Source organism: Vigna angularis, chromosome 2 (assembly GCF_016808095.1).
Source record: "Vigna angularis cultivar LongXiaoDou No.4 chromosome 2, ASM1680809v1, whole genome shotgun sequence".
Classification (NCBI taxonomy): Eukaryota; Viridiplantae; Streptophyta; class Magnoliopsida; order Fabales; family Fabaceae; genus Vigna; species Vigna angularis.
The window spans coordinates 31,079,074-31,095,585 of record NC_068971.1 but is presented as its reverse complement, the minus strand read 5'-3'; the positions used below and the strand labels follow the sequence as shown (position 1 = coordinate 31,095,585).

The window sequence follows — 16,512 nt, the reverse complement described above, 5'->3', positions numbered from 1 at the left end:
TAATCTTATGCAATATATGTTAATCAAGTTTTGTATATCATTTTCAATTAAAAGTATCGTGCATTTAAAAGGAAAACAAACTGAAAGGAAGGCAACAGCAATTTCATTCATGTATTTGAGGTGCCAAAGTTTCATTTTAACATTTTGTCCTTTCACATAATATTAATTGAAAAAAAAAGTAATAAAAAGGTGGAGAAAAAATGACATTGTGAAATGAAAGAAGTTGGGCATCAAAAGTTAAACAAAAGTGTAAAATTTTACAGCACAACCCTTCAATTTAGGGTAGGTTTAATGACTTATATAGCATAACTTTTCACAAAATATTGCATATTTTGTTTTGCGTTTTAACGCAAAGCGTTAATTTTAAGGGAAACAAATTATAACAAATGATAAATTTTAAAAAATTTAAATATTTTATTTTGATTAACAATTAAATATAGATTTAGTGAATAAATTATTATATTTCATTAAACTTTATTTTCAATTTAATTAATGTTTTTTTAAAATACAAATATGAAAGTATAGAAGTTAAAACAAACACATTCCATACAAAGGGAATGATTTCTTCGTGATAATGTTAAATTTTAATTATTTGTGTTGAATGACTAATTTATATCATTAAACAAGAAACTGAGATTAAAATGAACTTTTATAAATCTTAATAATTAAAAAAAAAATAGAGTGTCTAATATTTAAAACAAGAATTTGAATTAGAAAAGAGAATATATAAGTAGGTGGTTATAACTTTCTGGCAATTAATTAAACTTCAGTTTATATTTCCAGTAGAAAAAAAATGTTTGATGTTGGAGATGAACAATTTGTGTTGAATCTGGAATTCGTTAGCTCTGAATATGTAACGTCAGCAAAAACGTGGTATGTGGAACATTTTCACATATGCGATTAAATATGTTTATTTATTGATAATCGTCCTCTGTACATTCAGTATCTTACCATAGTAAAGGTAAAAGTTATCATAAAATGTGAAAGATGATATTAAAAAAAGGTTTGATGGGAGTCTGTCAGACAATCCTGCAACCATCCCTAGCCTGTAGAGTCAGGGAACGATCCTCTACAGTTGATGATGAGTCTCGTCCAGAAGGAAAGCCTCACACTACCGTTAATCACGCTCTGATCACAGGATCATAGTTCATCCACCAGACTTCAGTTCCTGTCTCCTTAGAACTTAAGGATACAGAGGTACGAGCCTATAGAACAGATCCTGTTCAAGTAAGGTCGTGGCCAAGCCTGTCAGTTGAACATTTATAAATATACTTTCTTTTCATAGCTATTTCAATGTGGGACTATATTAGTTGTTTGCATGGTGAGTAGTTCAATCTGAAGATGCGTTTGATGAGATTATTTATTTTGATTATGAAAAATTGATAGGAAAGATGTTGGAAGGTTTGGCCTAGAAAGATTTTAGAGGAAGGAGATGGATTGGCTTTATGGGTTTTTATTTTTGTTGCATCTCGTGGCAAACATGGTATGTTGTCTCTGGAGCTCATGGTGGTGTTCGAATTCATCCCATATCACTGAAGAGACACTCATTTGTGCAAATTGGTTGTTGGGGCCGTGTGTGGAACAGTGTCTCTGAATACTACGAATGCCCTGTAAAATCATTCAAACCCGAAGAGTATATTTATAAAAAATTACAAAAAACTTGGAAGAAACTAACCTGAACTAAGGAAAAAAATTAAAAAAAATTTGGACCATTTCTCGATTTGTGCGTGTCATCCTTGCGCAGGGGCCATGCTAATCTTCTCTGTATCGTTCCAATTTTATCGGATGTCCCCGAAGGGACAAGCTAGTGTACAGTCTGCATCTTTATAAACAATAAAGTTTTAGTGAAACTATACGTTGTGGGACTCTAATGGGAATAAAGTGGAAGAAAACTAGAATATGTTGAGTAACATGATCCACCGGAAATACAAAAGAAGATATTATTTATCGCATTTTCTGAAACACGACAATAAGATAAGAGGATTTCACTCTAAACACTGCTAACTTAGCTTCCCTGCTAGCCTCATCATTTCACACTGCACCCTACTTTTCATTTCACAATTTTTCTATTTACTTCTGCTATTCTTCTTTATTTTTTCTCTTCGCATCTCTGGTTTTCTTAACTGTCATTTTGCTTTTATGTACTTTATCACCATTTATCATTTTATATTATATATTATTGCAGTCATATTATTAACCAGTATTATTATACATTAATGATTTTTTTAGAATAATTCTAATCTTCATTATATGTTTAAAATTAACTGTAAACCATAATTTATATAAAACTCACCGACTAATAATACATCAAATGAACTTTGAAAAGTAGACAAAGTATTCTTATTTTTTTACAACGTATTTCGACAAAAAATGAAAAGACGGTTTCCTTCACCCATTCCATATAATTATTCATTTAATTTCACTTTTATTTATTAATTAACTATGAGCTCATCCGATTCTAATCTTTTTTTTTTACTTTTGGATTATAGATTACTTTCATTAATGAATTTGGTTGACTCTACGTTAAATTTTATGTATTGTACTGTATGTCCGTACGATTTGTACACTAATGAACAACTGACTATGAAAAGCGATGAGACCCGACAGTCGTAGTTTTAAACAATCTTAGTACAACCTTTAATTAAACAACTACTCTCAAAGAACCATATGAGCTCTCGAGACACACTCTCATAGAAAAACATAGTTACAAAGAATCACTCTCAAACTAACCTGATCTGAGCTTTTTCTTCACTGCACTCAAGACACACGACTTCAACACAAACACTCCTACATCACACCAATGATATGAGCTCCTTCTTCCTCAAACTTAATACATGAACCAACCAAATACCAACCTCATTGGGTTATTTAATTGGTCTTGGCTGGTCAAACATTTTCAAATGCTTACAGTGTTGTTGGCAGACATCTTTCCTGTGCTGTTATTGTCAAGCAAAGTTCAGGAATCTCTACCTAGGCCAAACTTTGGGCACGCCAAACTAACTCCTAAGTTACTAATGACTATGTGTCATATTTTATTGGTCCGTATATTTGAAACAGACCAATCATAAACTACCACATAGGTTGTTGTAAAAAAATTGTCAAAAAAGTTGTTAAAAAAACATTTTCCTTAATTGATTAATATACATGTGTTCACATAGGTGAAAACACACCCAAACTTAGCACATATGTGTCCACTTTTTTTTTATTCTAACTAAAATTATTAAACTATAAAATGATTTGTTGTGAAATAATTCGTCAGATCTCCCTCAATAACCTCATTTACAAAAGACGAAAAATTTGATAACATGCTATAATTTATTTGAGAATCCATTCCATAAGGATATTCGTCTGTTTAGACTATAATCACCTATAACAAAATAAATAACTAATGCAATAAATTCAAAATTTATAATTAAATTATAAAATATAAACTAATACAATAAATTATACATTTATAAATTTATAAATAATGTAATAAACTTTTTAAAAAACACCAAAATAATAATATTTAAAACTATCTAAAAAATTATTTAAAATTTTCATATGAATTTTAAATACCAAAGTTCTTTAATAAATTACAATTTTTTAAACAAAAAAAAACTAATACAATAAATTAAACATTTATAATTAAATTATAAAATCATAAACTAATACTATAAATTATACATTTATAAATAATATAATCAACTTACAAATAATTTAAATAACTATAAATATGCATTTTTTATATTATAAAAATTAAACATTTATAATGCAATGTTTATATTAACAAAATTTAATAATTATAAAAATTAAGTTAACTGATTTTATTTAATTTTTTATAAAATAAACCTAAATGTTGTTAAATAATATTAATTACTTAATTATTGGATATGAAAAAAGAAGCAACATGCATCGGATATGAACTAAACACATGCAACACCACATAAAAACATTGGATATGAAAATCCTAAAAAGAGATTATCGGATCTCGATATCCTATTCTCCCTTTATCGAAGTTCGACATTCGATAAAGGTGAATCAAATATCATAAACTCCCTTTCAGAGTTTCATATATGATACACACATTTTCAATTTTTATTTTTTGTAAAATATTTTTGTTAAATTTAATAAATTCATATAAATTATTTTCTAATAATTAAAAATTATCCAATTAAATTATAAATTCATACATAAACTTAAAAATAATTATAAACTAATACAATAATTATATTCAAAAATCATCCTGCATCGCATCTCGACATTCGATATTGTGATTTTCGGATTTCCAGATCCGATTCATGTTTGATGTGCTTTATATCTCATATCATGCATCTAGAAACAGATTCTTCAAAAAGAAAACCTCTCAACAACAATGTCAATCAACAACAACACCACACCAATTACCTGGAAGCACCATCTCCAAGCTCAGTTGCCTCGAAGCACCACCTCAACATCCTAAGCTATCTCAACAAAAATCTCTCTCAAATCTCTCTCAACTCTGAAGATCACACTCAAGAGGAGAATACATGATATGAAGTGGAGAGAAACACACTCAATGAAAAGAAATGAAATGGAGTGGAGAAAAATACTTTACGAAATTGAAGAGATGAACAAATTCAAATGAGTGTGCAAATGAGGTACAGGGTTTCTTAATAGATGAAATGAAATGGAGAGTATGTTTCGTAATAGGAGAATGTTTCGTAGTAGGAGAAATGAGATGTAGGTTTCAATGCTTTATTCAATGCACATAATTTCTAAACAACACAAAATTAATGGAATTACCTTATTAGTTAAAGGATATTTGAGAAATTGAAGATGCATGGTTTAAAGGATATATCTTATGTTATATGAATATTATCTCGTTATCTTATTATCAAGAACTATTAATCGATTTTATGCATGTCTATTCATCCTTGTATATGTACTTTATAAGAAAGTAACTCCTATTCATCACTAAATACCTCATACACTTATACTATTTATATTTCTTTATTAACTTTATTTTGTACGTGAATCTTTCTTTACTTTTTCTTGAAGCTAAATCCACTTCACAACAGTTCAACTTATAGAGAAATTTAGTTTATCTTGAAGATTTTTACTTGTACCAGGTAAGTATACTAATAAATATTTTTGTAAAGATTAAAAACATATAATGTGATATTTCTTAATGTTTCTATTTTATATCAAATTAATTAAATTACATAATTTTGAAAACATTTTTTCCTAATTTTTTTTATCAAATCGTTTCCATCCTATTTTAACTTTTTATTTGTTTTCCTAAAAATACAAACAGAACATCAATTTGTATCATTAAATAAAAAATTAATCACATTTAATTTTAGTTTGGCCAAGCCAGCTATGAGTCATTCCTAAATCCTTTTCGTTGTCTCATCCAATTATAACCACCGACCTCTCTCTATCTAGCTCCATCTATCTACGTGCCACCACGTCATATCCGATAAATTATGATTCTTCATTCATCCTCTATCTCATAAAATACCCTAGTCCGCGATGTTCGGACGATCCCACCATAGATTTTCTTCAAACACCTTGTATTTTGCCTTGTCACTGGTCAACAGGTATAACATAATACCCCAGCTGTCACCCAGCCACTTCTCACCCGCCACATATGTTCTTTTGGACCACAGCCGTGACGTTGTTTCCTCTACTTTTACAATCACTACAAAATATATATAATTTTGTAAAAATTACGTAAGTGTTATTTTAGAAATTTAATCCTTTTAAATAAAAAATATTTAATAATTTATTTTAATACATAAATAAAGAATTATTTTTATTTATTAAAAAAATAAAATTATCCAATTAAAAGATTAACACCAAATAATGAATATTGTAGCTTTTCCTCCTAAAATGGTCATAGGGCTTGGTGTCTAGAACAGTTTGTGCTGGAAATTGATCAGACCAATTCCTAGTTATCCGATATTGTTTGAAGATTTTTTTTATTCTAGCTCAAAGTCTGTTGGAATTGAAAGGTATTCATGGTCATTTGCTTTATTTTTGGAAGTTGTAAGAGATAAAGCAATTGTTTGTTGTTTTAGTGGTTTAAATGGTTGAAAAGGTGTTTGTTTTTAAAGTTATTGTTTTGAACTTATTTAGATAATATATATATATATTTTAATTGAATATGGGATTATTCATACATTACACGAAAATCTAGTCCAATTTTAATAGATGACATATTTTTGTAATTTTAATGTTTGGATGAAAATTGGCAATGATTGAAGAAGAGTTTGAGACATATGATATAGATACAGAAAAAATTTAAGAAAAAGAAAAAGTGTAGGTTGAAATTGAAAGGGTCTAAAATGACAAGAGAATATCCAAAGCATATAGACGGGAGGGGAATATTCGTGGGGAGATCCGTTGGAGGGAGAATTTGGCGTAGGTGGAAGCAATAAATAGCAGACCAAACCATACCTTGTTCTTCACCACCACCACCACCAAGAAACCATCCGACGCCCTCCTCATCACCAGCCCCCTTTCCCCTTCCTCCCCTCTCTCTCTCCTTCCACCCAAATGGCTCTCAAGGCCGTCCATGTCATCGACGTCCCTTCCCTTGACCACGTCCCCGAGAACGCCTCTCTCGCCCTCTGCTCCTCCCGCTTCCCCAACGGTTCTTACCCTCTCTTCCCTTCTCTTCTTCCTTTTCCCACCTTTTCTTCCTAACGTTCTTGGTAATCGTTAATGCAGGGGTCGAGATGGATCGGAGCGGCTTCAAGATGCCCAAGTTCGTCGTCATCGGCCACAGGGGTAACGGCATGAACGTTCTGCAATCTTCGGATCGAAGAATGAGAGCCATAAAGGAAAATACCATAATGTCCTTCAACGCCGCCTCTACTTTTCCTCTTGATTTCATAGAATTTGACGTTCAGGTAACCGTTTCTGTTATTTTCCTCTTTCTGCTTCTGCACTCAATGCAATTTAACGTTCCCCCGCGTGCACCGTTTTCCTTCTTGTTCGTCGCCACAACTAGTTTTCTCCTTTTCCTATTTTTCCCCGGTGGCTTTTCTGTAAATAATTTGCCTTTCTTGGCCCTATTTTGACCGTCTGCTCCTTTTCTTCCGTCGAATCGGTACTGATTGGCTGCTTGTTTGTTTTGTTTGACGCGTTGCATTTTTTATTGAAAAAAAAAAGAAAACGAATTAAAAAATGCACGTTTTTTGTAGGTGACGAGAGATGACTGCCCAGTCATTTTCCACGACGATTTCATCTTCTCGGAGGAGAATGTGAGTTTTTTCTTGTCGTTTTGCTTTGATGCTTTCTTTTCAATTGGTCGAGTTTTTTCGGTTTATGTTGGAATTAATGTGTTTTGCAGGGTACTGTATTTGGAAGGAGGATCACAGAGCTGAGTCTTTCCGAGTTTCTTTCTTATGGGCCTCAGAGAGAGCATGGCAATGAGGGAAAGGTTTTGCTAAGGAAAAAAGATGGGAAGATAATGCCATGGGATGTTGAACAAGATGATTCACTGTGCACTCTCCAAGAGGCTTTTGTGAAGGTGGAACCCGCTATTGGTTTTAATATTGAGTTGAAGTTCGATGATCACATTGTCTATGAGCAAGATTATCTCGTTCATGTCCTTCAAACCATCTTAAAGGTACACAAAGAGATTCAATTTTAAGCCTAAAATGTGTTTATGGGGGACACTGAGTGTTTTGTGTTAGTTTTACATTCAAAAGTGGTGACTTGGATCTGTCATTGTCTTTGATACTTGTGCGGTGCAGGTTGTGTTTGAATACGCCAAGGATAGACCTATTATCTTCTCAACATTCCAGCCAGATGCAGCCTTGCTCATCCGGAAATTGCAAAGCAACTACCCTGTTAGTTCTTTAAGCCTTTTTAGTTGTTCTGAGAAATTATTTTATTTCTTTAACTGGATCTGATGTTGTGGTTAATTTGTTGGGAACAACCAGGTCTTTTTCTTGACAAATGGAGGATGTGAAATCTATGAAGATGTGAGGAGAAACTCATTGGAGGAGGCCATGAAGCTCTCCGTTGAGAATGGATTGGAAGGAATTGTCTCAGAAATTAAAGGGATTTTTAGAGATCCTGCTACAGTAACCAAGATAAAGGAGTCCAAGCTCTGCCTCCTTTCTTACGGCAAATTAAAGTATGTTTGTTTTTAGTATTCTCTTTCCTTTGTTAATTGCTTGAGAAAGGAATGTTTTTGGTGTAACATTTTGGCTGATGATTATCTTTGAAATTGCAGCAATGTTCCTGAGGCAGTTTACATGCAACATCTAATGGGAATTGATGGAGTAATTGTGGATTTGGTTAAAGAAATAACCGAAGCAGTTGCAGATATGATAAAGCCAAAAAAGGGTGGTGATGGGGAGGGTTTTACGGAGGGGAGTGGGACGGTGCAGGGAAACTCAAATCCACAATTTTCACAGCAGGAGTTATCTTTCCTTTTGAAGCTTATCCCACAATTGATACAAATTTGAAAACTAACAACAGAAAGATGCGGCTTTTAATTGACTTGGCCTATTACATATACACTCAATAGTTCAGGATTTATCCCTTCACAAAACAGTGGAACCCTCTGGAGGGGTTCCATAAAAGCTCAACCCTTGTACATATGTTTCTTCTTTTCTCTTGGGGGATAATGGAAAGATATTCTGTATGAATTAAGTAGTTTGAAGGTCCTCGTGCAAATAGTCACAGACATATCTTTACTGTACCAAATGTTCTTACACCGTTGTTGTATTGTCTACCATTTCAATGAGAAAATACCAAACTTTTTCATTTCTTCCTCCCCGGCAAGAAGTTTTGCTGTGCTTTTTAAATTTTAGTTTCTTTTTCGTGTTCTTATTATGGACAAGGTGTTAAATGTTGTGATTGAGGTTTCATCAAATCCACTCATTACACTAACTTGGATTTGATTGAATTGGTGTTATTTACGGGTTAAAATCAAATCAAAGCAATACCATATGCACAATAAATTTTATTTTACTATCTTGGTTATTTTTTAAAATATTTCCTTTTGAATATGTTTTGATTAAATATTTAAACAAAAATTGATAAAAAAAACTAAATTGATGCGAAGTGAGGGAAACGTAATTAAGATTTGAGTGAATAAAAAGGAAGATAAACAATGTTTACGACATTGAACAGTTTTAAAAGAATATATTAAGGAATAATTTGGTTATTTTAATGTATTAGTTATGGTTGAGTAATGATGTTATATCTCTCTCGTTATGATTAAGCATATTCAAGAAGAGTTAGAGTTATAGTACACTTAAATTTTTATCATCATGGTGGTTGTGCCTTTTTAGGATAACAAGAGATAAAGATGTTTAGAGTGACTAAACATATTCAAGAAGAGTTAGAGTTATGGTACACTTAAATTTTTATCATCATAATGGTGATTGTGCCTTTTTAGGATAATAAGAGATAAAGATGTTTAGAGTGATTTCCAAGTTGTTCTCTTTTGTGATAAACATGCTCTTGTTATGTGACATTCTCTTAATAGAGAGAATTTATCCTTAGTAGTGACAATGTGTCATTCTCCTAATGGATAAAATTTATTCTTAGTAGTGATAGTGTGTCATGCTTCTAATGGAGATGATTTCTCCTTAGTAATGGTCATGTGTCATCCTCCTAATGCTCCGCATGCTCCAATCTTCAACTCAAAATCTTTTGTCCTTTGCATTGGCGGCGCTTGAAGGAAGAAAAACTAGAAACCTACCTCCTCCTGGTTATTCCACTCCTTCGTTGACATCTCTACTTATGTAGCCATATTGTTTTGTCCAAGTCCTTCTTGCAAAGACTCCCAAGATGTGTGCACAACCTGTTCTTAACCTAGACAACATTTCAAAAAGAGATTATACCAAGCACACAAAAGAATAACATGGACAAGAATCACTATTTACAGCTTTTAGAATTTCAAAAATAGAAGCTAAACACACAAAATGCAAAAACAGAAAACATAAACCCATACAAGACTAACTTTACACTCAAAGACTTAATTTGCCAAGTTCCCGACAACGATTTCATTTGTTGAAAGACGTTTCTGTCGTGCAAAAAGTCAACAAACTAGATTCTCCACTAATGTAGTATAAGGGCAACCTAGAATCAATTTACAAACTCGGTTAATTAAATTTTAAAGTGTGGAGTTAATTCCTTTATTATTTATTTACTAATTAACTACAAATCTAAGGTTGGGAAATTTGAAAAAGAAATGAAATTTGAAAAGGAAAGAATCTAAACTAGAATCTGGTTAAACAAAGAATGAAATGAAAAGAATGTAAAAGAAAATAATGTATTTTTAATAAAAAATACAACCTAAACTAAACTAATGAATGAAGTTGTAATGTCTCAATTATATATGCATTTATATATGCTAAAATGAAATGGAATTAAATCGTGTAATTAAATATGATGTGGAACAGAATCAAAATAACAACAAAAAGTGAACTAAATAGCCTAAATTAATTAAAATAATAGCATAACCTAATTATAATTACTACAAAATAAGAATCATTAGTCAAAAGGACAAATTCAAATGAAAAGATAATATGAAATTATTGCTTAAGCTAAACTAATCTAAAGTATATTTAACAAGTACAAAAACCAAGAAACTAACTAAAAACATAGGCAAAAATTGAAATCATAGGCCAATGTACATTGATTTGAATGAAAAAGTCACAAATGTAAGACATTCTATTAAAATTGAAATCTACTTTGGGGTATTTTGGTTCATGTTTTATAACCAAAATTGGCAATTCACACACATTCATCCAACCAATGTACATCATACCTAACTCCAAATTTTGATTTAAAAAAAAATCATAAAACAACAAAGTATTACTAAGAACATGATCTAATAGTGATAGCATATATCCCAACAAGTCTTCCAAGTGTTCTGCCACTTGTAATTTTGATGTTCTGGTAGGCAAGCTTGCCTAAAGCATGTGTTAGTATAAATACCTAACTTCACCTTTGTAAAAATCACTTTTGAAATTTATGAGAATTGTTTCATTAGAGTGTATTCTTGAATTAAATTCCTCTTTGAAAGTTGTAACACCCCAAAATTCTAGGATGTCACAGGTTTACAAAAATCGGTAAATTTTAAAACTTCCTTATAGCGCAGAAACGTATTTTCAAAAACTTCAGCATTTAAACTTGCATCGCATAATAGTTCCAAATTACTTGTTCAATTGCATTATTTAAATAAAACCAAAGTAACGAAGGAAATAAAATAACCCCAATTACATTGTCTTTAAAAAACTCAATTGGAATAGCTTTAAATAAAGCCCCAAGTCTGTCACCGTCATCTCACGAATGTATCAAGCTTTACCTTCATTTGTAGCATCATCTGTTCTCGTATAACATCACACATTATACAATCATCACATTCACATGCACAAACACAAACATGTATGGGGTAAGCTACCGATAAAACAATCATAACAATAAGATACATACATACTGATTATATCAATCATAATCAAACACACAACAAGATGCATGCTTTTGATTATATCATCCATAATTAAACATACAAGATACATACCTCTGATTATATCAACCATAATCAAACACTTCATACATAGAAGTAATAATAATAGGATTCCTAATCCTCTAACATAAAGAATTCAATCATAATGAATTACTCGATCCTCAAACTTTCATCTTCATCTTGATCTCTAATCCTTGATGTCATCACTAACATCTTACAGATAAATCTTTGGTTTATCCACTCAGCACCTATGCTAACTACTACTGTAACACTTATGGTAACAACACTATTAATAAAAGTGAACAATTATCTTGAATTTTTTATTTATAGTATTTATTATGTACTTTTACTTACCACACATCTCTAGTCCAATCATTCTTGGTGATGATATTTGATTGATTCAATATGTGTCTTCACCCAGCGATATTTAGTGGTTCTTCAACCAATCGAGTGTCCCGATCTCAGTTATGCTACCGATGAACTCAGTTGACTTATTTAATAAGCACAATGACTTCATTTCAATTAACACGGGTAAGTAGAGTTCAAACTCCCCCATGCAATAAAAGTGATTGAAAAAAGAAAGAAGAAAGTATCGTGTAATGGGCTGTAACTCCAAAACCTTTGGGGCCAATACGAAAATAAGAGGCCCTTTTGGGAAAGTAATTCCTTATGTTGCAAGTAACCTCAACCATGTTATATTTGCAATTGCAGCTATAATCAGAATCTGCTTATGGCAGACAAAAATGAAGTATGATGTTAACACAGAATCAGTATTAGATTCGTAGAATGTATAAATAGAATCTACTTCAGACATAGACAAAAATATAGGTATGTTAATTCAATGAAAATAAAATGGAATCAGGTTCTTACTATTTTTTCTTATATTTAATTGATTATGACATGGTTTTTTTATCTTATTTGTAATATAGATTTCCTTCATCGCTAAGCAAAAATAGAGTCCCTTAGTCTTTGTTTTCCAGTTTTTAGCCTATTTCGTCGATAAACGACCGATCTGATATTTTACGTGTACAGACTTAAGATAAAATAATACATGAATCTTTAATATAAAAGATATACTCTTAACTATCTTATTTACAAAAGGAGTGAATAATTCTGTATTATATTAGAAACTAAATGTGTGAAGTTAAAATATTATATTGTAATTTAATTTAATAATTAAGTCAAAATAAAAAATTGGTTTTTGTACTGCCTTCAATCTGGTCTTCTAGATCATTGCAGCTGCTGACTAAGCTCGGGCGGGTCCTTTATGTATATATTAAATTAAATATTTTGAAGTCAATTTTATTTTCGGAAGGGAAAACATACTATTTTGAAATCATTTTTTTAAACGAAGAATTATTCAATGTAAAAGTTAAAGTTATAAAATATTATTATATTTTTAATTAATTAAAACATTATAGTTATAACTTTAAAGGAGTTGTTATTACGTACCAACTATTACAATTTATGATAGAATAAACCGGGTGAGACATTTGGTTTCTCTATTTTAGAAAGTATGTGATTTTTATATTGATTCCTAAACTTAATAATTTCATTTGTGACCATACAAATATAATTTAGTTCAATAAATGTAAAAAAATATAACCAAAATTAAAGATCAAACCCAAACTTTTGAGTTAAAAAATTGTAAAACTTCTCCCTTATTCTGTCTTTCTTGCCCGAAGTTGGTAACAAGAGATTTGTTCTTTTGTTCTAGCTTTAATTTGTCATCAAATACATTTTGTGTGTCATAAATTAGGCCAAGCCACCAAGGTTTACTCTTAGCTTGCCTCCAACAAAAATCACCAAAAACAAACTCTGAACCCAATACATTAGAATTCCAAAATGTTCGAATCATTATTAGATCTAAATTCAACCATGAATTCTTATTCATATTACATAATTATGATTTTAGGAAAAAATGTTTCTTGGCTGCATCTCCATCTTCAACTCTCTTTATTGTTGCATCCCCTCCTCCATCATAATATATTTCTATTACAAATCTTATTTCTGTTTTGGTTTTTTCTTCAGGGTGTGATTCTTCATTTTTTACCCTTCTCCCACATCTAGAGTAATTTCCAAATCTCTATTCAAGTCCTATGGATCTTGTTGGCAACTGATTTTGAATGTTATAGATTGTAGCCTTGGAAAGAAATATTCTTACAATTGATTTTCTAGTGTTTTATTTGCTTGTGACACAAATATGATGAATTCTTGGATGAAATTTCTCCTACTAAAAACAGTTGCATCTTCTAATCTATTTCTAGAAGTAATAGTCACAATATTCTCACCATATTTTTCTTTCTTTCATCTGTCATCACCCTCCTTCACTGTTTTGACATACGCATCATGACATACCACATCATCTCCAACTAAATCAAGAACTTTTGTAGCTTCACTCTGAGAAGAAAAAGTCACAACATTTTCATCACAGTCTTCACCTTATGTAATTTTCCCACCAACATTTGTTAAATTATCCACCCTTACAGCAATGGTTTCAATAACTTTCTCAACAGCAACAACAACAATGTCTTCATCACAATTTTCATCTTTGCCTTCCTCCTCACAAACATTTTCTTCTCTCCTATATTGCTCTCAAATTCTTGCAAAACAGTCAACACTCATAATAGCAGCTTCTGACACTCCATTCCCCGAAGTAATGGTAACAACATTCCCCTCACGGTCTTGGTCTCCACTGTCCTCTTCACTGATATCCTTTCCTCTTTTCTTCTCTCAATTGACTAAAATTTATCTTATATCTGAGTGTTTTTTTGCTTTCTTGATATCTTGTAGACTATCTTTTCCAACAACCATACCCTTCTTTACCTCTTTCTTTCATTTCTTGATATCATGAAGAAATTCCTCTCTCACTCCCTTTCTTGTTCTTTCAACAACTTTCTCGCTTCCTTTTGAGCCTCTTTCTTGATTCTAGTATTTTCGTATCATTTCTTTCTATTCTTGAAACTTTTGCTCATCTCTTTACTAAGTCCTCTCCATGCTGCAATCCCTTTATCCAGTTCGCTAGTCCCCGTCTCGAAAGAATTGTCACTTCCTTCCATGCTTTCCCCTCTTCTTCATCCGATAGGTCGAACCAATTGTTAGGTTTCTTGGTGACAAGAAACCCATAAGTCTTTGGTTGTGGATACAAGACACATCCACACACTGTCACAATGGGAAAAAACTATATTATTATTTTGGGAACAATGAATATGTTTGAAAACATCCAAGGGACCAACCTCCCTTCATTGAGGATGAAACAAGTCTTGTGTACTATCAAAGATCAAAAAAATGTGTTTGTCTCAAGACACCTTCCCCCCTTATATAGCTAACCCCCCAAGAGACATTATTACCAATGAGAAGTGTTGATTCTTTAATGATATTTTGATGATGATGCACTTGAAGACTTGAAGGAACATCTACATACATTGTTAAAGCATCTTTTGTAGAAACATTTGTATTAGGCTTTATCTTTCAATTGTAAGCATTTAAATATCATGTAACTTGCTCTTTAGTATATTTTTATCTCGACAATAATCGATTATCACGGTGGATAATCGATTATCATTAGTAAAATTAAAAAAGACTTTGAGTCGCCAATAATCAATTATCGCTTTTGGTAATTGATTATATTTGGCAATTAGGAGTTGTCTTTTCATTTTCTGACCCCTAGCCTATAAATAGAAGTCTCCTAAACCTTTTGAAGGTTACCTAAACTATTGAGAGTACAAAATTGGTTCTGAGGAAGCTCTAATGGTTAAATGATTGCTTGATCAAAGTTCTTGAAGAAGGAGAAGCTTGTCTTAGTGTGTCTAAGGTGAAAGCGGTTCTCTACCAAGTTGTTCAAGTTTCTCTTCATTCCCTCATGTGTCGAAGGAATGTGTTTTCTTACTGTTTAGTTCTTTATTCATCTTGTAACATGAAACTGATTTTAGTGAAAAGTTAATCACTTATTCCAAAGTTATTAAAAAATGGATGTAGAATCTTTTGATTCGAACCAGTATAAAAATCATTTGTGTGATTTTCTCTATTTCTTCATTTGTTTACTTTACTTTGTTTGAAGAAATTTTTAAAAGGGAAAATGAAGTTTTTAATAGAACCAAATCACCCCCCTCTTGGTTTTGTGTTTGATTACACGCTTTTAAGCATTCTACTGCGTGATACCAATTCCTACATACATTACATAGTCTAACAACCCCTAACACCTCCTAAAAGACTATGTTTTGTTTTTACCCTTTTCTGCTAACGTAGACCCTGATGGTCCAATCACCTGGTCTGTCAATGACACCTCGCTAGAGCTTTGATGCACCACAACAATGGCCTAAAAATGCAATTCAGCTAAGATAGGGTCAAGGTATAGCCCATTTACGAAATGCCACAAAGAGAGACTTACCAAATATAGATACAAGGACGGAGAACCATGGAAACCAATGAGACAGACTGAGCTTCCTAATATGAAGAGGCGCAACAAGAGTTGTCGCGACAAGAGAATGTGCGACAAGAGGCTTTACGAATGACGTGCGAGAGAAGGTTATGTGAAGGAGGTGCGAAGGATGACAAGGTTGCTGAGAACAAGTTCACTGGACTTCAGAAATTGGCTGAAATGAATGAGAAGAGTAGAACGGAGACTGAAGTGAACAAGGAAAGGAAAGTAAACTATTTTTAGCAAAAATGAAAAGTGAAATTGGGAAAAGAAAATCTCAAACGTAAATATGATTTCATCAAACAAATTACCAATTAATGCAATTAAATCAACAATCAATGAATATATATTAGAGAACAATTGAAATAAATTTGGAGAAATATAATGAAAAAAAAAAGATAAGAATAGGTAGTTTGATGTATACTTCAAAGTTATTAAAGCTAAGAATAAATTACAACGTAAAATTCAGATTTTCATAGTAAACTGCCAAAGGATCAACTAGTGCTTCGAATTAATCAATTTAATTACATGTTACATGTTTTAAATCCGTCCAAAGGGACGAACCAATGAAACATTATGCGCATGGCCACTATTTATGAATTCTTGTAAGTAATAATTTGAGCACGTAATC

The 16,512-nt window shown here is 31.8% G+C and overlaps 1 protein-coding gene, 1 long non-coding RNA gene and 2 other non-coding genes across 4 annotated transcripts; 1 reads left to right on the top strand and 3 right to left on the bottom strand.

The window, feature by feature from the left end:
• Positions 1-998: 998 nt before the first annotated feature.
• LOC128195529 (uncharacterized) lies at positions 999-1,787 on the bottom strand. Its single transcript, XR_008247148.1, has 2 exons — positions 1,711-1,787; positions 999-1,608 (listed from the first exon to the last, which is right to left on the bottom strand). It is a non-coding gene; the product is annotated as an uncharacterized LOC128195529 (long non-coding RNA).
• LOC128195663 (small nucleolar RNA U3) lies at positions 1,014-1,237 on the bottom strand. The gene has a single exon (XR_008247460.1). It is a non-coding gene; the product is annotated as a small nucleolar RNA U3 (small nucleolar RNA).
• LOC128195667 (U6 spliceosomal RNA) lies at positions 1,699-1,801 on the bottom strand. The gene has a single exon (XR_008247464.1). It is a non-coding gene; the product is annotated as a U6 spliceosomal RNA (small nuclear RNA).
• Positions 1,802-6,334: 4,533 nt separating this feature from the next.
• Positions 6,335-8,745, top strand: LOC108326797 (glycerophosphodiester phosphodiesterase GDPD1, chloroplastic). The gene is made up of 7 exons (XM_017560362.2): positions 6,335-6,616; positions 6,694-6,875; positions 7,170-7,229; positions 7,319-7,597; positions 7,725-7,820; positions 7,914-8,110; positions 8,210-8,745. The coding sequence occupies exons 1-7, from the start codon at positions 6,520-6,522 to the stop codon at positions 8,442-8,444; spliced, it is 1,146 nt and encodes a 381-aa protein (XP_017415851.1). The 5' UTR covers positions 6,335-6,519; the 3' UTR covers positions 8,445-8,745.
• The last annotated feature ends 7,767 nt before the right edge of the window (positions 8,746-16,512 follow it).